Below are 19,349 nucleotides of genomic sequence, written 5' to 3'. Positions count from 1 at the left end.
GGGGGTGCATGGCACCTCTGTCCAGCATCCCGCCCAGCTCATTGATGTCTTTCTTTGCCAAGAGCTGAGCGGGATGCCGTCCAGAGTGACGCAAGTTGCTAAGAGCTCTTAACAACCTGCGACACTCTGGCCGGAAGTGTGCCTGTCGCCTCCCTACCCCCACATGACCCAATGAGATGCCGCCAGAGGCAACTGTCTCATTATAGGGATGGCCCCTAGTGAGGGCCTACAATTCTAGATACTTACTCACTTTTACCTCTAATGAAAATAGTTACTAGGGCAAATAGAGAGGATGAATATAGAGGCACAGACAGCAATAAAAACTTGGAAAATAATTGAAAAAAGTAAGCTTTAGATACACTTTAATAAAGTACATTGTTTTGTTGTGTAAGATAACATTTTTATCACTTGTACCCATGTAATAAATAAAAGACAGTAAATAGACATTCCCAAAAGAGAAGAGGGCTAAGACATGCAAGGAGGGAGGGACATGCACTAGGGCAGGGGTGCCCACAATTTTTGTGTTAAGATCTACTTTTCAAAAGTTGAGCTACATGAGATCTACCAGCGAAAACAAAAACTCCCTCGCTCTCTCTCCTGGCTGTCTCTCCTCGCTCTCCTGGCTGTCTCTCCTCGCTCTCCTGGCTGTCTCTCCTTGATCATCCTCCTGTCTGTCTCTCCTTTCTCTCCTAGCTGTCTTTCCTCATTTTTTCTCCTGGCTGTCTCTCCTCTCTCTCCCCTGGCTATCTCTCCTTGCTATCTCTCCTTGCTATCTCTCTCCTGTCTGTCTTTCCTCTCTCCTGTCTGTCTCTCCTTGCTCTCTCTCCTGGCTCACCTTGCTGTATTTTGCAACAGTCTGTGTAAACTAATATTCTTTGATGTAATACATAGCACTTCAACCACCAGTATCCACCAGAAAGGTGTCAGGGAGTTTGGTTCAGCAGACTCAGGCTAATAGGTAATCATGTGTGCACAGCTAAATAAATATACCAAAATGGAATAAAGGGGCCACCATTCACACCCTTCCTGATCTACCACCATCAGCTTTGAGAGCTACTGGTAGATCACGATCTACCTAATGGGCAACCCCTGCACTAGGGTTTTTACTCTTCCTGGTGTAGTCAAATGTTTCAGTAAGTTCAAGGGCACATTGCAAGTAAATAAAAAATAATTTATAGAAAGGAAAAGCAATACAAATACACATTTAAAATACTTGATTTTTATGTGCTGGTTGGTGATAAGACCTCTTAAAAGAAACAATTTCATCTTGCATTGATTTGCATGCGGCAAGGGGACAATAAAGATAAACGACCTCTACTGACCCTGCAGTTAGCACTGCTTCTTACTCTGCTATGCGTAAGGTGTGACACATGACAAATATATTTATGTAGAAATTATAGAACATTTTATTTTTTTTCTTACTGAAAGAAAACTATAGGAAAAACAACAATCGCAGAAAGAATATGTGATCTGTTCCTTGGATTTTAATATTTGACAGTGGTATATAAAGTTTCATTAATAACACATGCAGTGCCCCCAACAGGCTAATAGAATATATCAAGCTTTTTTCATTGCTTAAAGGAGAACTATGGGGTCAGTGTTTTTCCCCATAGTTCTCCTTGGGGTAACGGGAGGACACAAACTAGCGTCCTCCCGTTACCCTAAGCTCAGTATACCGCGAGCTACAGCTCGCGGTATACTGAGACGCCGCACCTGGAGAGGATCCCGACGTAGATGACGGGATCCGCCCAGCTGCGCGAGTGACAGCTGGCTCTGCCTATCTAGAGGCAGAGCCAGCTGTACCCGCCCCCTCCCCCGTCCGTTCCGCCAGTCAGCGCTGGCAGATTGGAGCGGGGAATCCAGCCCCTCCCCCTGTCACGGCAGAGAGCCGTGACAGGATCGAGAGGTGAGGGAACCCGGTATGTGTTCCCTCACCTCCCGATCTACTGAGCCAACCTGTGACAGTCTCATTGTCACAGGTCGGCTTAGAACTATGAGGTGAGTGGAAATCACTCATCTCATAGTTCTCCTTTAAGCTTAGTCATGAGCTAGGCAGAGGTCATAACACTGAAAATACACACATTATTATATTATTTCCTGCTGGAAAACAGAGTAGTGTTAAGTGTTCTTGTAGCCTACAGTGTCATATTATAGAAAAATAAAAGATTTTACAAGTACAGGATTCTTAAAGTAGTGAGTCACAGTATTTCTGTAAACCCACTTTGTTCCAAGGAGAATAGATAATATGTGTGTTCTGGCTGCCAGACGTTTCCTTTGATCTTACAAATAAAACACAAGAGTATCTGCAAATAACCACATCAAAGTGAACTTTGGATGTCATATAAAAAGCTATTTCCACATGGCACAGCACATAAAGGTTTAGTGTTAATTGAATGATCACATGCATAGCACCAGGGAAGAGGTTCCAGTTCTCCACTACCATGAGTTTGAGGGGAATCTTGCAGGTATGAAATTCACATTCCCTGTGAAAGTATTTGCAAGATTTGCAGAGGTTTTTTTTTACATCTATAATGTACTACATGGCCTTAGAAGGCTTAGACGAACCAATAAGGGGGCTTTCAAGTAAGCCAACCTCCTCAATTTAAAAGGGGAGCGTAGAGCAGTAATAGTCTGTATATTGGAATCTGCGATAGAGAAAAGAAAAAAATTAACCCTTGCAGTGGGGCTAACGGACTGCATTATAAATGATGATGTCAGTGGGGCTTAAACTGCTACACCCTGGTGGGGTGAAAAGGTTGAAGGGACCGGTCTAGCTTCCAGGTGGGACCATGGATCAGGTGACGATATAGTTTTTTTTATTTGAGCCCCTAGACCAAAATGGGCAGTTAACCCTTGCAGTGCGGGGGGTAGACCCACTGAAAGGGTTATTTTTTCAGATTCCTGGATTCCTTTTTCATTCTGATTGCTAGTTCCTTGGGCAAGTAACCCCTTTGCTGCTATTTTGTTCCTATTATTGAAGGGTTTAAACTTTTATTTTGTGTTTGATTTGAAGTGAGATTTTATCCTCTGTCCTGACTACAGTAGGACAATAATAGTTTTTTTGCAGCAAAGCCTACCTTATAAAAAGTCGGCTTTTGTTTCAGGGGGAATTTTTTAGGTTAAACTTCTTTTTTGCCACAAGGCTTCCCGTTTAAAAAGTGAGCTTTTCATTTAGGGGTGGTATTTTGGGGTTTTCATATCTTTTGGGCATTTTTTTATTTTATATTTACAGAGACATTTTTTGTTTCATTAAGGGCAGTATTCACTTGTTAATGATCATCTGTTGCTGGACCAGCCTTTTGTTAGCAGTTTTCCATGCTGCATCGTTTAAAAATAAATAAATAAAACTAACTGCCGGAAAACTGTGCACCTAAACCCCCTCTACCAAAGTAAAAATAAAGTTAGGCACACAGTGGTTAGGCCTTGTGATTTTATAGTAAAACCCCTGCCTGTGCTCTTTCTCTTTAGTGAATTTGGGTCTAGCTTTGCTCATTAAAACTGTCCTCTGCTGGTCACTGTGTCATCTGCAGTTTTCTAATTCCAGTAGTAAAACACCTGCCTGTACTCTTTGCCTTAGTACATTTCAGCCAATTCTCTCTGATTAAAAATGTCCTGCTTCTGGCCAATTTTACATTGCTGCATTATCTGCAATGTCTTCTCCATGAGATTTTTATAGAAATTGGCCAGGGCAGGATAGTTTTAAATCAGTCACAGTTCACAGTTCCCTAACAAGCATACTACCTTCCTCCCACTCACCTCACATTCCCCATCAGGTCTCACTTCCCTCCCACCTCCCTCCTGGAAACACGGTAGTCACAGTGATTTCCTCCTATTTTACCTCCCCCCATCCACCTCATCTCCCTTGCCCGTGCTGATCACAGCATCTCCCACCCACCTCACCCCCCTGCTCACAGTGCCTTCCTCCCATCCATCTCACCAACCCCACATCACAGCATCTTCCTTCTGTCTCACCCTTTCAGTCACACCAACTCCTTAACCACCTGCCCCACATCTCTGCCTGACCACCCAACCCCTGCTCTCTCTCTGACCATCTCACCTTCACTTGAAGCTCATTCCACCCTGGGTACTTTGCCCCCAGGATCAATGAAAATACTCACATCCCTCTTGACTCTTCAGTCACAGCACATTTCTCTGGCCGACTCCCTCCCTCAGTTCACAATGCATCCTGCATTAGCCACCTCACATCCCTTGTTCACATTGCATCCCTCTTCACCCACCTCTGCCCCTATCACAATGATCCCTCCACTGACCTCATCCCCAACCACAGTACATTCCTCTCTGCATCCACCATTTACCCTCTGCTCACTGCACATTCTTCCCAGTATCCAGCATAAACTCCCTGCTGACAGCCACCATTCCACCATCATGACCACATATTCAATCCATCAGTGCAAAGGACTCCTCTGCTCTACAAGTGTTCCCTCTGCTACCTTAGTCTCCCGCCACCTGCATACTACACCTGCATACTACAGTCCACTCTAACATTCATCTCTGCTCCACAAACTTACCTGCTCTAGAATGGCCACACATTTGCTGTTTCCATATAATTACCTGTGAATTTAGAGACTGTGTCATGGCACTCATCCTGACTTCTGTCACCATATGAACTGTACCGGATAGCCAAATCTGAAGTCAGCAGATCACCTACAAAAATAAATGAGAAATAAGCGTTTGTGTAAGTGTAAGTATATATCTATATATATATATATATGTGTGTGTGTATATATATATATATATACATATATATATATATACATACACATACATGTGAATGTTATGACCTCAGGGGGCAAGGGGTCAGGTTTTTATGACTATAGAAAAGGGTGCATGGTGTCATAGGTGCAGATGGGTGAATGTGGATATAATTAATACAAAGTAGGCTGATTGACATCACTATGGGCCTGTCTGACAAAAATATAGTGATGACATCATATTGTACCTGCACAACTGATATGTACTCCCTTATTTCTAAATAGAAGACTCTAGTGCATACAAATAAACCAAAATATCTACTGTACAGTTACAATCTATATGTGACAATCTCTTTCTCTTTTACCAAAGTAACAACTTTTTACATATTAGTACCATACTAACACTGCTATATACCAAAACATGATTCGGTTACTCTGCATATTATGACATCTTTTTCTATATTGCATACTGTTGACATATACTTGCACATTGAGACTAATTTACTAAAGGAGTTGAGAATCTTCACACAATAAATTGTATCAATATTCACTGCAATTATCCAATCATGCGATAAGCAAATTCTTGTTTACTTATTTCATCAGCACATGATCGTGCAATTAAAGTTAATAATAACACAATTTATTGTGTAAGGATTCTCTCCTTTAGTAAATCAACCCAGGAGGCTACCACATGCCACTTTACAGTATTCACACTTTTCACCAGTGGATAGATGGAAACATTTGTTCACCAGAAGAAACATAGAGCATGGTAGACAATAGGAGCCAAAGCCATTGATGAACATCCACAGACTTTAAAGACATGCACTGACTGACAGCTATAGAATGACAGATGGACGGATATCAATCGTACGGGACCAATGTTCCTGCATATGATTGTAAACATGTACAAATTAAATTCTACCCACTTTGAGACAAAATATCCCCTAAAGCCTTGGAAAATTATGAGTGGAAGTAGGAGTTGCGTAATTTACAAAAAAGGTGTTCAAATTGAAGTATAATGTGATAATCTGTCATATATCATTTGCAGGAATTGTCAGAGATGTAAATAGAGGGATAAATTAAAAGTTCAGCAAAGCAATGATGAAGAAAAAGGTCAAATCAACCTAATGAACTGGTTGTTTGGTAACAGGGAGATTAGGCAGGGAGAAGAATCTGATGGTATGATAACCACATCTAATAGGGTGTATATCATTATCATAGAACCATTTGTATTCTCCCATGCACAATCCTGAAGTCTTAACCATATTATGAATATTCATATCCTTCAGATTTAGATGTTTGTGGGCCCGTTCACACCAGAGGCATTGGGGATACGCTGGCCTCCTTTTCCAGGGCACAGACCAGGACATTTGTTACAGTGGTGTGCTCTGCATGCAGTATTTTTCTTAGCGCAGCATGGTCTGCATCACGCTGTGCCAATAGTATTTCATGAAATGTCACTCATGATATTTCAATAAAGTTCTTATTAAAAAAAAATAAAAAAGGAAAGCATACCCATTAGCACACACCAGCAGCCGTGTGTTAAGCACAGTCTGCTGGTGCGAATGGGCCCTAAAGGATACTTGCGCTTTTCAGATGCATTTCCTATATGAGCCCAGGCCTAACTTGTAAGGAAGAATAAAAGCAAAGCATAACCTTATCATAACTAATCTAAGAAAGTCATGTTCACTAGCCCTTAATGTGTTAATGAGCCCAAGCTAGTCAATAAGTTGGCTTTTATGGTGTGAGGGTATCATTTTACCTGACCAAGGTTTGCCATCAAAGTGCGAGTCTCTGCTGCCACTGTCTTCACCTTGTTGGGCTTGTTCACTGTCTGTTGTATCTGTTGCACCTATAAAAATAATTAACATTAAACAAAATCCATTGCAATGTCTGTGTTTGCTGCTAACAGATCCATGGCCAATCGGCCTTATGGATACAGCAGTATTATGGCTTTCATACACACTTTTCATATGATGGAGTCGAGTCCTGGAAATTATATTGGTATCAGACTCGTACATTTAAGAAAAAAAGCAGCTAAATGAGCAAATCAGTTGTACTGCAGTGCAAGCAGCATGATGATAGGAAAATAGAGCAGAGTGGCAGACAGTCTGTAGCACAGTCGGTCACAGGCTGTGGGTGGCAAGAAGACCTGTAAGTGTTGAATAAAATGCAGCAGAGACAAGGCTGTGCTGTGTGGCTGCGTTGTGTAAATCTCAGGGCTGGATAGATAGAAATCAATTGGCAGGTAAGACAGCTCTCCTATATGTATTTAATCTGTATATTTAGCTGTTTGTTACGTTCATGTTTAGGAGATCATTTCTGATTGGGTGCTGTGGATTACTGCCACTTGCATAATCTTATTGCTTTTTTGTGCTGCCTTATTAAAAAAAAGAACTATACTCACCTCCCGCCAGTGATACGACATCCATGAGCCCCCTTGCCAATGCCGACATCTTAACCTGGTCTTCTTCTGGGTTCAGGATCTTTAGCCATGTTGATGGCTTTGCCGGAATTATGTGAGTACCATGCATGTGCTGAAGTTCATTCATCCCGGCATGTACTAAAATTGTACACTGAGCTGTGCATGCTTAGCTCAGTGCACATTGTCAATAAGGAGGTCAACAGGAAGGAAAGAGTCCTTAGGGCAGAAGAGACATTGGGCTGATTTATAAAGGGTTCACCCAGCTATACACATGGCATCACTGTGGCTAGATGGAGCCAAGGAGAAATAGAATTCCTATGCTTGTTGGCTCTTGCCACTAGATGGAGTCGAGGGACAAAGGAATTCCTATGCTCATTGGCTCCATTTAGCTGCAGTAAATATGCTGGGCAAACCCTTTATAAAATCAGCCCCTTGGCATATCTCTTCTGCAATAAAATGCCTGCCTGATTGTCATTTTTTCCATTTTTACTTAAAGGGTTATTAAACCCTCCGTTTTGTTTGCATATATCTACTGCTAGCAAGCAGTAGATATATGCAAAAAGTGTAAAAAAAAAACAAAAAAACCCAGCTTTGAAAAGGGTTAATACTTACCTGTGTCCTCACCGCGTGCTCCCATCCGAAAATATGAAAATCCTCGGGTGGCTGCAAAGCATCTTGGGGCGTGCACATGCGCAGTTCACATTTTCGGCCGGGACGCGAGGAGGGACACAAGGTAAGTCTATGGACACGTGCACCCGCATGCAGACACCGTGGGACAGGAAGTGCCAGCAAGCTCAGAGGAGTCGGCGCTGGATCGGAGATCCGCTGCAGCGCTGGATGGACAGATGAAAAGGACAGGAAAGAAGATCGGATTAAGAAACATAATTTAAGGTAAGTGCTTTAATTAACATTGGGGGGATGGAAAAAGATTTTTGACTTTAATATTTCACTTTAATATTTCACTTTAATTCATGTGACATATGTTAGTGCTGTTCCTTTCACATCAGTTTTTCCTAAAGAGAGAAATACTGAGTGAATGGTCAACCTTCTGACTATGACCAAACATTTTGCTATCTCCTAGTGTTTTATCCCACCTTCTCCTGCATCCTCTGCACTTTTTTTCAGGTCTTCCACGACAGGTACAGACTCAGTTGTTATAATGAAGGTTGCAGTAGTGTCCTCTTCTCCTTTCTCTTCTGTTGGGTTAACTCCTTCCTGAAAATCAACCCAGAAGTCTGTTGGATCCATTTCTCCTATTTCAATTACTGGCCCTGAAATAAAAAAGTATCCATACTTAAGTAAAGAAACACTTGCATATACTGTATACATACATACATACATACATACATACACAGATAAGATAGGAAAAAATGGTAATTTTAATGCTTAGAATATTACTATTCGGTTGTCTAATATTTATCTTGATCTATGTAAAATACATTGTATTGTTTTCCAGCTTATGATTGGCGTGTTGGTTTTTTATTGGCGCTCAGTTTGTGATTTTCACCACCAAAAAGCTACCCGTGACCTATCTTCACCTATACATGTTTGCCATTATTTTACTGATATTTTTGCTTCACACAAAATATTAAACTTAAAATAATTCATCACATTATTAGTGTTATTATCTTCTAAGTATCTGACAGCATTACTGAATCAGACCATTGCCTTGTGGATCCTGACAAATCTTTATGGATAGAAAGTAAACAGTATCTCACATTGCCGGGGGTTTCGTGGCTGCCACTCCTCTCCCTCAGTGCTTATTCTGTCATAGACTATTTCCAGAAGGGCCAGGACCCGCTGTCTATCGAGGAAACCAACCTGGAACAAAAGTACATAACATAAAACCAAATAACTGGAGTTTATTTTATAGTTACACAGTAGTAATACAAAAAGCAGTTCTGGCATTCAGGATGAGTGTATGCGGAAGTATAAGGATGGTTGTATTGTGTGGACAGTGTACAGAGGTGTATGGGATGACAAAATGTGTTTTTTTTATTTTGGGTGCTAAAAGGTCTGAGCAAAACTGCTCCAGGCTGGTACATACTTTAAGTTGGCTTGGCCTTTAGTGTGTGTTTTTTAATTTCATATGACTGTTACATATGGTATGGAGCAGCCTTTCACCTCCAAGGTAACCACTACCACCAATGATCTTGTTATCTATCTGTAAGAGGGGCATTCTTCCCACTAACCACCAAAGTAAGCTGAATTCGTCTCACTGACCACCAATGTAAGCAAAATTCTTCTTACTGACCATCAATGTAAGGAACATTCTACTAACTGATTACCAATATAAGGAACATTCTACTAACTGATTATCAATATAAGAAACATTCTTCCAACTGATCACCAATGTAAGGAACATTCTTCCAACCGATTACCAATATAAGGACCATTCTTCCAAATGACCACCAATGTAAGCAGAATTCTTCCCACTGACCACCAATGTAAGGAACATTCTTCCAACTGATTACTAATATAAGGACCATTCTTCTAAATAACCACAAATGTAAAGACCATTCTTCCTATTGACCACCATTATAATGGGTTCCTTCTCTCACTGACTCTCCCAATGACCACCAATGTAAAGAGCATTCTTCCCACTGACCAAGAATATAAGGCGCATTTTTCCCACTGACCCACAATGTAAGAAACATTCTTCCTACTCACCACCATTATAATGGGTTCCTTCTCTCACTGACTCTCCCAATGACCACCAATGTAGGGGGCCTTTCTCCTATTGATCGCCAGTCTAGGAGGACCCTTCTCCATTAACCCCCATTGTAAGAAGACATTTCCCTGACCACCAAAAGGGGCATCTTTTACATTCAACCATCAAAGTAAGTGAGCATTTCTTTACTGACCACAAATGTCAGGCAACACTACAATGTTCACTGCCTGCATTAATTTTCTGGCCTTCATTAATATTTGTTCCATTACATTATGATCAATTAAAATATTTTTTACATATAGAGAAGCCCTGGGTATCAAATACACTGAGTATGCCACATCATTTATTCTTTATTTTATATTGTAACTTATAACTGAATTGGGAGGCAATCCCCCCTTCCTCCAGAATATTAAAGTATACCTAAGCCCAAAACATTTTTTGTACCGTAGTTTTAGGTGGAATGAGGAAAACTTAGAACCGCTCTTGTGTTTTTATTGTTGTTTGTGTCCCTGCTGGGAAGATTCATCAACTCTCTATCTGTCCTGGAGAACATTGTATTCAGGACAGCTAATGATCGGAAACCCAAAAACTTTGCAGCTGTCACCGGAAAAGGGAGTGAGGGGAAATCTTCTGCTGGGAACAACTGCCCAAGGGGGGATTTATCCTAACTTTGGAGAGCTTACACTGTTTCTGGGATGGGAAGTGAATGTAAACAACAAAAAAACTGGCATGGGTAAACAACAAAAAAAATGTGGGTTTAGAAATGCTTCTAAGCTGAACTTTGGCAGCTATTTCACCTGCTGTGGCAGGGCAGGAAACCTGTTTTTTCTTTGCTGCAAGTAACACTTTTTGGGCTTGTCTCTCCCACACCCTGTGACTGCACAGAGAAAGGAGAAGCAGCAAAATAGTCAGCTCATCTCTCTGCTATTTTGCTCTCTCCTCCTATCAACATGATCCGTGCTCTGTAACACAACTAACTGACTCCTTGTGCTGCTCCCCCCATCTGGACTCTGCTGTAACTACAAGAGGCTGATACCAAGCCAAATTCAGGTACTAACACTGCTTACATTTAGGAAAATACATTTAGGGGTATTAATGAAAAGAAAGCTCCATTCATTTGTGTCTTTTTATTTGCCTGGAATTCACCTTTAATTGTATGTGAATTACACATTTCAGTTTAAAATCTAATATTTTGTAGTTCTTTTCCTGAACCCATTATCTGCTTGCCATAGCCATTAAGGCAGTCAGAGTGCGTGTGCATAATTGATTCAAATTACTAACTAAAATAATGATTCGTGAAGAAAAAGCTTGCAATGATTCAATAATTAAATAACACTCAAAAACCCAGAAAAATCTATTCTAGCCTAGCATTTGATGAGAAATGATTGTAAAATAAAGTAACAAACATAGAATGCAGCTTAGAAATTAGACCCTTTCTGTGTTATTGTAGATAAATAGCGCTACTGGTTCTCATTTCCAAAAAATAATACTAAATATTGATGTTCAGCAGACTATGAGCTACACGATGAATGTCCTAATCACTCTTACATGGCAATAAGATCTCAATGTCAGGCGTGGCTCTTTTCATAGGGTGTAATAAGGATGGATGCCAGTGACTTTAGCAAGTTTAATATAGAAACTGCTTCATTGCACAGGGCAATATAGGAAGGAGGGTGAGGTTTAAATTGGGATATCCCCAGACGTAGTTGATCTCATGCCTCAGACTAGGCCTTAAGGTGGCCATACACGGTGCAAAGTTCGGCCGGTTCTTGATGAACTGATCAGCTGATCGAAGAAGCCGGTTGGAAAATCTTCGCACAAACAGAGTGGGCAGGCAATAACCTGCTGGCTCTGTTTGGGTATTCTGACAGTGGCCGGCGGCTGCTATCATAATACAATAAGGACAGCAGGAGATTCCTCCCTCAACGCTTACCAGTGTTGTTGGAGAAATTTGTTCTATTTTTTTCATTCAGCCTGCGGGTCGAACCAAAAAAAAAAAAAGAACAGAGTATGGCCAGCTTAATTCTCTTCTAAATCTCTCAAAGTCCCTCTCTATATATTCTAAACACAGACTATGCTGTCTGGACTATTGCAGAGCTCTGACTTCCTGGCAATTGACGTTCAAGTGGTATCTCAATCTTTATATTTTAAGGCAGGCCAACATGGAAAGGTTCCTGTGTATACTTCCCAGTTTCCACTCAAATATCTCCATATGTGGGAGACAGCCACAGTTTGTTTCCTTACACTGTTTTCTCTAGCAGCCATCTCCAGAAATACCTCCCAGGAGGAGGGATTCATGCATTCTTCCATCCCTATCTTCTATTGGTGACATCCTCATAGGGCAAAAGTTATTGCGGGAAGAAACAGAACAGGAACTTCCCCAGATGTTTAACAGTTCTCCCAGCATACATCACCAGGCCCCCCAAGCCTGCTGACTAGGCCATCAGACATCTTAACACATCCATAATACCTCTTTAGCACATCCTGCTGGAACAAGCTCAAACAACAAAATACACTCTACACTTAGATGTCACTCCTGCTGAGGTACAGATAGGTTGATTGCAGCCCACTTGTGAGTGCATGATGTTATGGCAGATATGCCAGCCACTTAGCAGATGAGCTTTACTTATGCATTTCGTTGCTAAAAAATTGCATGGAACCTACTCATTAGGAGATATTAAACTTGAGGAATCAGTGATAGAAAAAGATTTGTGGGTACTCATAGACCACATAGTTAGCAATAGCATACAATACCAGGTCGCAGTGAACACAGCAAGCAGCATACTGTCATGCATAAAAAAAAATGATTTTGGCCATCTAAGTATGCTGTACAGTGCTGGTCATCAATCAACAAGAAGGATGTCCTTGAATTAGAGAAAAAGAGTTCAGCAAAGAGCAACAAAATGAATAAGGGGTCTGGATGACCTCAGCTAATAGGAGCAATTTATTAAATTACACGTATTCACCTTAGAGAAGAGGCGTTTAAAAGGAGACATAATTGCTAACTACAAATCAATCATGGTGACTGTAGTGATGGAAACAAACTTTAATCTAAGTCCCTGATGAGGAAATGCAGCCACATCTTGAGGTTGGAGCAAAGGGGGTTTATTCTGATATTGCCCAGGGAGTTCTTTATTGTTAGAGCAGAAAAATATTGAACTCCTTTACGCAGGTAGTGATATCAGCTGGAAGTGTTGACAGCTTAAAAAAACTTCTTGATGCCCTTTTCAATGGGCCCAATATACAAGTGTATGTATATTCTTAGAAGACTCAATCTGACACTCACACGCATAGGTTGGACTCGATGGACCTGTGTCTTTTTCCAAACTTATCTACTGGGTAACGATGGAACTATGTTCTTTGCTGTGTAATTGTGTAAATGGCAGTGAGGGCTAAGACACTAAGGAGACCTTTCTCTGTCTATTCTATGTGATTCTATGGGATAATAAAGCTTGCTTTTATCACTATGGAGAAGCAGTAGACTGATAAGCTCATCTCGCCCTTACTCAGCTGTCTCATCAAATCACCATGTTCCTTGTTAGCACAAGAACTCATTGGATTTCTCTGCTGATTTTACCTCTCCCAGTCTAAGCTCTGCTGCATAAGGTATGGAAATAAGGTGATACCAAGACAAATTCAAGTACTTACATTGCTTGAAATAAAAAATATGTATGGTGTATTAATGAATGCAGAGCTGTATTAATCTGTGTCTTTTATTTTTCCCTTGGATTGTAAGCTCCCACGAGTAGGGCCCTGCTAACCATCTTGACTTGAATTGTATTGCAACTCAACTGCTATGTCTTCCTTACATTGTAAAGCGTTGATCCAACTGTTGGCGCTATATAAATCCTGTATGATAATAATATAATAATATAATTTGTTCTCAGCTTTAAGCGAGAAAAGCAAGAACAAAATCAGAAGCGTACAGGCTACAACAGACAAAAAGCAAACCAAGTCTGTGATAACATCTATTTAATTTATACAATGAAACTGCCCACCAAGTCATTATGGTCTTTCATATACCTAATTCCATCCAATATTTTAAACTACAGTAAAAGGAAATATGTTAGAATGGACCAACCTTTCCGGCATCACACGCAAGAAAGAGTTCAGAAAACCTCTGCCTCCATATATCAAGGCGGATTGTCTCACGGAACATGTCCGCACATTGCGCCATGTGATGCAGAAATTCCAGAAAGAAGTTTGTGCTGATGTGACTGATGAATGGATATGCATACTGAAAGGGAACATATAAAACATTTGTCAGCAGATTTTATTAATTGATAAGTATGTTTTACAAAGCAATCCAAAATACACACACTATATACGTCAGGATCAATCCAGGATTTAACAGGAACAAATTAATGTTAAAGTGACACTGTCCTTCCTTCTGGAGGGTGGCTACTTTTGTTCCCCATGGTCCCTGTGTGTTGTAAACTAGCCACCACTCCAAGCTCGCTCCTGTGATGGGCTACAATCTCACATTTAAATTATTAATTTGTATTGAGGTTGTAGTCCATCAGAGGAGCAAGCTTGGAGTGGTGGCTACTTTCCAACATACACAGGGAAACATGGGGAACAAAAGTAGCCACCCTCCAGAAGGAAGGGCAGTGTCAGCACCAATTCAGAGATGATTGGAGGATCTACAACCGAGTGATACACAAATAAGATACGTTTTTGTTAATAGTTAAGGTACTTGAATGTATTTTTAAGATTTAACTCCTGAGTTCAGTGTCACCTTAAATACAACTAATTTATAGTGTGACTACAAAGTCTACAAATATAAATTACAAATAATTTGTGTTCCGGTACTTGCCACTCTGTCAAGCCGTGTCTGTGCTCACTCTTCCATATAGCAGCTTACAAAGATCGAGTTTTTGTTGCATTATAGAAAGTAAGGGGGGGGGGGGGTTCCTCTCCTATTTAAAATAGGATTTCAAAACAGTAATTTTCAAAAATCAGAATTTGGGTATGTATTGTGGTCATTTTAGACACACACTGTGCTTACAGCAGTTCCCAAATCTAAACTTGCTTTTAGCAGCAGAGGCAGCTATTTGTAAGGTTAAACTCGTCCTAGATACAGACAAAAGTTGACCTTAATGTGAATGTAAAGGCTAGGGATGGGTTATGGGATGGGTTAGAGCCCTTGTTAGATATCAATTGCGCTATGTGTCCCTGATGGGGAAATTCCTTCTCTGTTTGTCCTGGTAAACACTGTTAGTGTGTGGAAATCCCAAATTTTACAGTTGTCTCAAGAACAAGAGGTGGGGGTAAAACTGGCCATACACTATATCTGTGTGTTAAACAAGTAAAAACACTTGGTTCCCCCAACCACACTAAACAACAGGGATTGGGGAATTCCCCTACTGTGCTATTGTATAATGCTGCTGTCAGAATAGCTGAACAGCCTGTCCGGCCGAGAATTTTCGGACAAGCTCCTTTAACAAAAGTTGATTGCAAAATTGACTTTTGTCGAACAGAATGGCTCTCACAATGCCACTCTAGCAATGGCTACACACTATTAGAATTTTGTCTAAGTAAGCAAAACTCTATTGGGAATAATTGTTCCTTTAACCACTGTCTAAGAGGGGAGTTTGCCTTAGTTTAGTGGGATTTCTTCTCACGTCCTGTTGTTTCTCCACTATAGGAGTTTAAAAAAAAAAACTCCAAAAAACTTCCCAACGGGACACAGATAGTAAAAAATAAATTGACAGGGCTTATAACTCTGCCCTACCCAATGGACAAAACAAAGCAAAGTTTTTTTATACATACGGAATACTTTAATATCAGGTTATGAGATGAGATCCTATAGGTTGAACTTGATGGACTAATGTCTTTATTCAACCTCAAATACTATGTAACTATGTAACTATGTTATGCGTAGTACCAAGGGCAGTAACCTATAGTAGCCTACAATGACACATGTCTAAAATATTCTTACTATAGTAAAGTCTGATTACTATGGGTTACTGGATGTAACTCCTCACTGCTTTATACAGTGGTACCTCGGTTCACTAATTGTTCGTGAACAGGAAGTTTGGCAACATTTTGCTTCCGTTCGCGAACTCCGCATCGGATGACGAACACAACCGCAACCATCTTCCCTGCTCTGACACGTGGTTGTGGCTTCCTCTAGCAGAGATCGCGGTCTGATCACTGTTTGATTCGGTTCACGACCAATTTGATTTACGTCCAGAATCGTGGAATGAATTAAGTTCGTGAACCGAGGTACCACTGTATTTCCAAACTAAATAGGCATTAAATAAGTCTGAGCTACATATTGGAATCAGAGGTTATAAAAAAAACAATATATTGTAGTAAAAAGCATGCCGGATGTTAAAACTGGAGAAAAAAATGAACACAGAACAAAGCAGACAACAAAATAACTTTTTGCTTTCAGGAAAAATGATGAATGGACAATAATTCCACTTTTCAGCTCATTTTTGTTTCTCCAGTTTTAATGAACCAGAGTGTGCAACATTGGTGCTTGGGAAAAAGGGACAGGGTCGAATCTGGCGGGTCACAAGTTCATGTGTGGAAGCTAAACAATATGATTCATATAAAAAAGATGTACAGAACAGTAATGTACTTTGGACATAAAAATAAACAAATGGGCTATACAATCATGGGTATGCCGCTAGGGAAGTCAGAAATAGAAAAAGATTTGGAGGTCATTGTAGACCACAAACTGAATGGTAGCTTGCAGTGCCAAGCTGCGGTAAACAAAGCTAGCAGGGTCTTGCCCTGTATTAAGAAGGGGATGTGTTGCAGGGACAAGTCTATAATTGGGCCACTTTATAGATCATTGGTTCGGCCACATCTGGAGTACGCGGTCCAGTTTTGGTCGCCGGTACTGAGAAGGGATGTCCTTGAACTGGAGAGAGTCCAGCGGAGGGCAACAAAACTAATTAGGGGAATGGAGGACCAAAGCTACGAGACAAGGCTACTGACCTTAAACATGTTTACGCTGGAAGTAAGGAGATTAAGGGGGATATGATTTTCATGTACAAGATGTTCAATGGTGACAGCAACATTGGCAACAAACTGTTTGAGATTAACTCCATTACAAAGACTAGAGGCAACCACCTACCATTGGTGGAGAAAAAATTCCAGCACAAGGGGCGAAGGGGGTTGTTCACAGTAAGAGCGGTTAGGGTCTGGAACTCACTGCCACCAGCAGTGATTTCAGCCAAGAGTGTAGATTTGTTCAAGAAACGTTTGGACGATTTCTTGAGGGACCGTAATATACAGGGATACCAGTATTCCTAAGAATGAGATGATGCGCGGACCTATATGGGTTGGACTTGATGGACATATGTCTTTATTCAACCCCAAATACTATGTAACTATGTAACATGCTAACAAGTGGAAATTGGTAGACATTTTACTGTATAAATAACTAAAATACATTCAATAATTAGGTGTTAGGAAAAAAATAGTTTTAACCTCTATAAACTCTTCTTTATTAAGCTTCTGTTCCAGAGAGTCCACTGTCTTCAGCTCTTTGATCTCTGACAAACAAGATAAATTCCATTAGAAATATCGCTAATTATGTAATTCTTATAAAACATTATTCTGCATACTTCACGGCTCCTTTTACACCCGTGCAGTGCATTACCGCACACGTATTTACATGCTTTATGTTAAAGAAAAACTCCAGGAATTTAACAAAAACTTACCCCTGCAGTGGGGCTACCCATGCTCTGCAAGGAATAAGTGCTCATTTTGTCTGGGGGGCTCAAATAAATCAGATATACTCACATGATCCTCAGGCCCGCAGCGGTCAGTGCTCACCTCTCTCCCCCTCCACTCTGGCTGTGGAATGTCCCTCAGCGTCCTCATGTCTAATGCAAGTCAATGGACCTGCATAAGACGTGATGACATCAGTGGTCCTTAGACTCCTGGAGCCCAGGGAAGAAGAGACTGTGAGGACCTGGTGGGACCGAAGATCAAATTAATATATGCTTTATTTGAGCCTCGTAGACAAAATTAGCACTTACCCCTTGCAGTGCAGGTGTAGTTTTTTAAATTCCCTGAGTTCTTCTTCAAGAAAGTCTATTTTTTTTAATAGGTTGCCAACATACCTGAAATGAGACAAGGACCATTTTTAGGGCACCACACCACAACACATGGCTAATTTACTCCAGTGTACTGTGGTGTGCAAGTGCATTGGAACAGCAATTCAAAACAAATGACACTGCACTGTGGTTCATTCATTGCAATGCACTGCGGTAACGCACAGTAAATCTCACCCTTCCCGTATGTTACTGCAATGCAAATTTCTGAAGCTAGCTTGAAAGAAATTGCAAGTTAAAAGAGGAAAGATTTCTAAACATTCACTCAAATCTACCCAAAGATGATAATGGCAAAATGTCTGCAATCAGATCCTAACAAAGTATAACTAAAGGCAAAACTTTCTTTCTTAGCTGTGGATAAAGTGGTGAGTGGTTATAACCACTCTCCAGTTTTTCTTGCTGTCTGTGTTCTTGTTGGGAGCTTTACTCTCTCTAATTGTCCTGATCGCCAGTGTCAGTGTCCCAACACCGGGAATGGAAGTGAGGGTTACCCACCACCACAACAGGAATAGAGGGAAAATCTTCTAGTGGGGACACTTAAAGTGACACTAAACTCAGGAGTTAAAGGAGAACTATGGGGTCAGTGCTTTTCCCCATAGTTCTCCTAAGGGTAACGGGAGGACACAAACTAGCGTCCTCCCGTTACCCTAAGCTCAGTATACCGCGAGCTACAGCGCACGATATACTGAGACGCCGCAGCCGGAACGTATCCCGACAATTCTGTCTGGATCCACCCCGCTGCGTGAGTGACAGGTGGCTCTGCCTATCTAGAGGCAGAGCCAGTGGTACCCGCCCCCTCCCCGTCCGTTCCGCCAGTCAGCGCTGGAGGATCGGACAGGGGAGGGGGGGAATCCCTGCAGGGAGCCGTGAGTGACAGTCACGGCTCTCTGAAGGGACAGGATCGAGAAGTGAGCGAGCTACGGTATGTGTTCGCTCACTTCCTGATCTATTGAGCCGACCTGAGACAGTTTCATTGTCACAGGTCAGCTAGAACTATGAGGATGAGTGATTTTCACTCGCCTCATAGTTCTCCTTTAAATCTCAAGAATGCATTCAAGTGACTTAACTATTAACAAAAATGTATCTTATTTATGCATCACTCACTGTTCTTCCTTCTGGAGGCTGGCTGGCTTTTGGTCCCTTTGTGCTTGGTAAAGTAGTCACTGCTCCAAATTTGCTCCCGTGATGGACTACAATCTCACATATAGTGTAGTTTACTAATTTGTATTGATATTGTAGTCTATCATGGGAGTGAGCTTGGAGCGGTGGCTATAGGGGTGCGGAAATTAACGATTAATCCGTTGATTAATCGTTAATTTCTTTGATCGATCAAAATTATTTTGATCGATCAAAGTTCTTTTGATCCGTACTCACCTCTCCGCCGGCTTCCGGGTCTTCCGTCGGAGATCCGGTGACGTCACGGACATCGACGTCACCGGACTCCTCCCCCCCCTCCCCCGGTGGGC

At 41.2% G+C, this 19,349-nt stretch overlaps 1 protein-coding gene across 1 annotated transcript in view; it reads right to left on the bottom strand.

Moving 5' to 3' along the window:
* The window catches only part of EFCAB5 (EF-hand calcium binding domain 5), a 41,944-nt gene that overhangs the window by 17,305 nt on the left and 5,290 nt on the right, over nucleotides 1–19,349 (bottom strand). Inside the window, exons 4-11 of the mRNA XM_018565476.1 lie at nucleotides 17,505–17,509; nucleotides 17,255–17,317; nucleotides 13,890–14,045; nucleotides 8,856–8,958; nucleotides 8,232–8,408; nucleotides 7,905–7,962; nucleotides 6,475–6,542; nucleotides 4,573–4,665 (exon numbers count right to left, since the gene is read on the bottom strand). Of these exons, the coding sequence (XP_018420978.1) occupies nucleotides 4,573–4,665; nucleotides 6,475–6,542; nucleotides 7,905–7,962; nucleotides 8,232–8,408; nucleotides 8,856–8,958; nucleotides 13,890–14,045; nucleotides 17,255–17,317; nucleotides 17,505–17,509 (723 nt within the window). The remainder of the gene's footprint in view (nucleotides 1–4,572; nucleotides 4,666–6,474; nucleotides 6,543–7,904; nucleotides 7,963–8,231; nucleotides 8,409–8,855; nucleotides 8,959–13,889; nucleotides 14,046–17,254; nucleotides 17,318–17,504; nucleotides 17,510–19,349) is intronic.

This window comes from Nanorana parkeri, unplaced genomic scaffold (assembly GCF_000935625.1).
Source record: "Nanorana parkeri isolate BGI_ZX_2015 unplaced genomic scaffold, ASM93562v1 scaffold851, whole genome shotgun sequence".
In the NCBI taxonomy this organism is placed as follows: Eukaryota; Metazoa; Chordata; class Amphibia; order Anura; family Dicroglossidae; genus Nanorana; species Nanorana parkeri.
The sequence above is the reverse complement of the archived record's forward strand: the minus strand, read 5'-3'. Positions and strand labels throughout refer to the sequence as shown.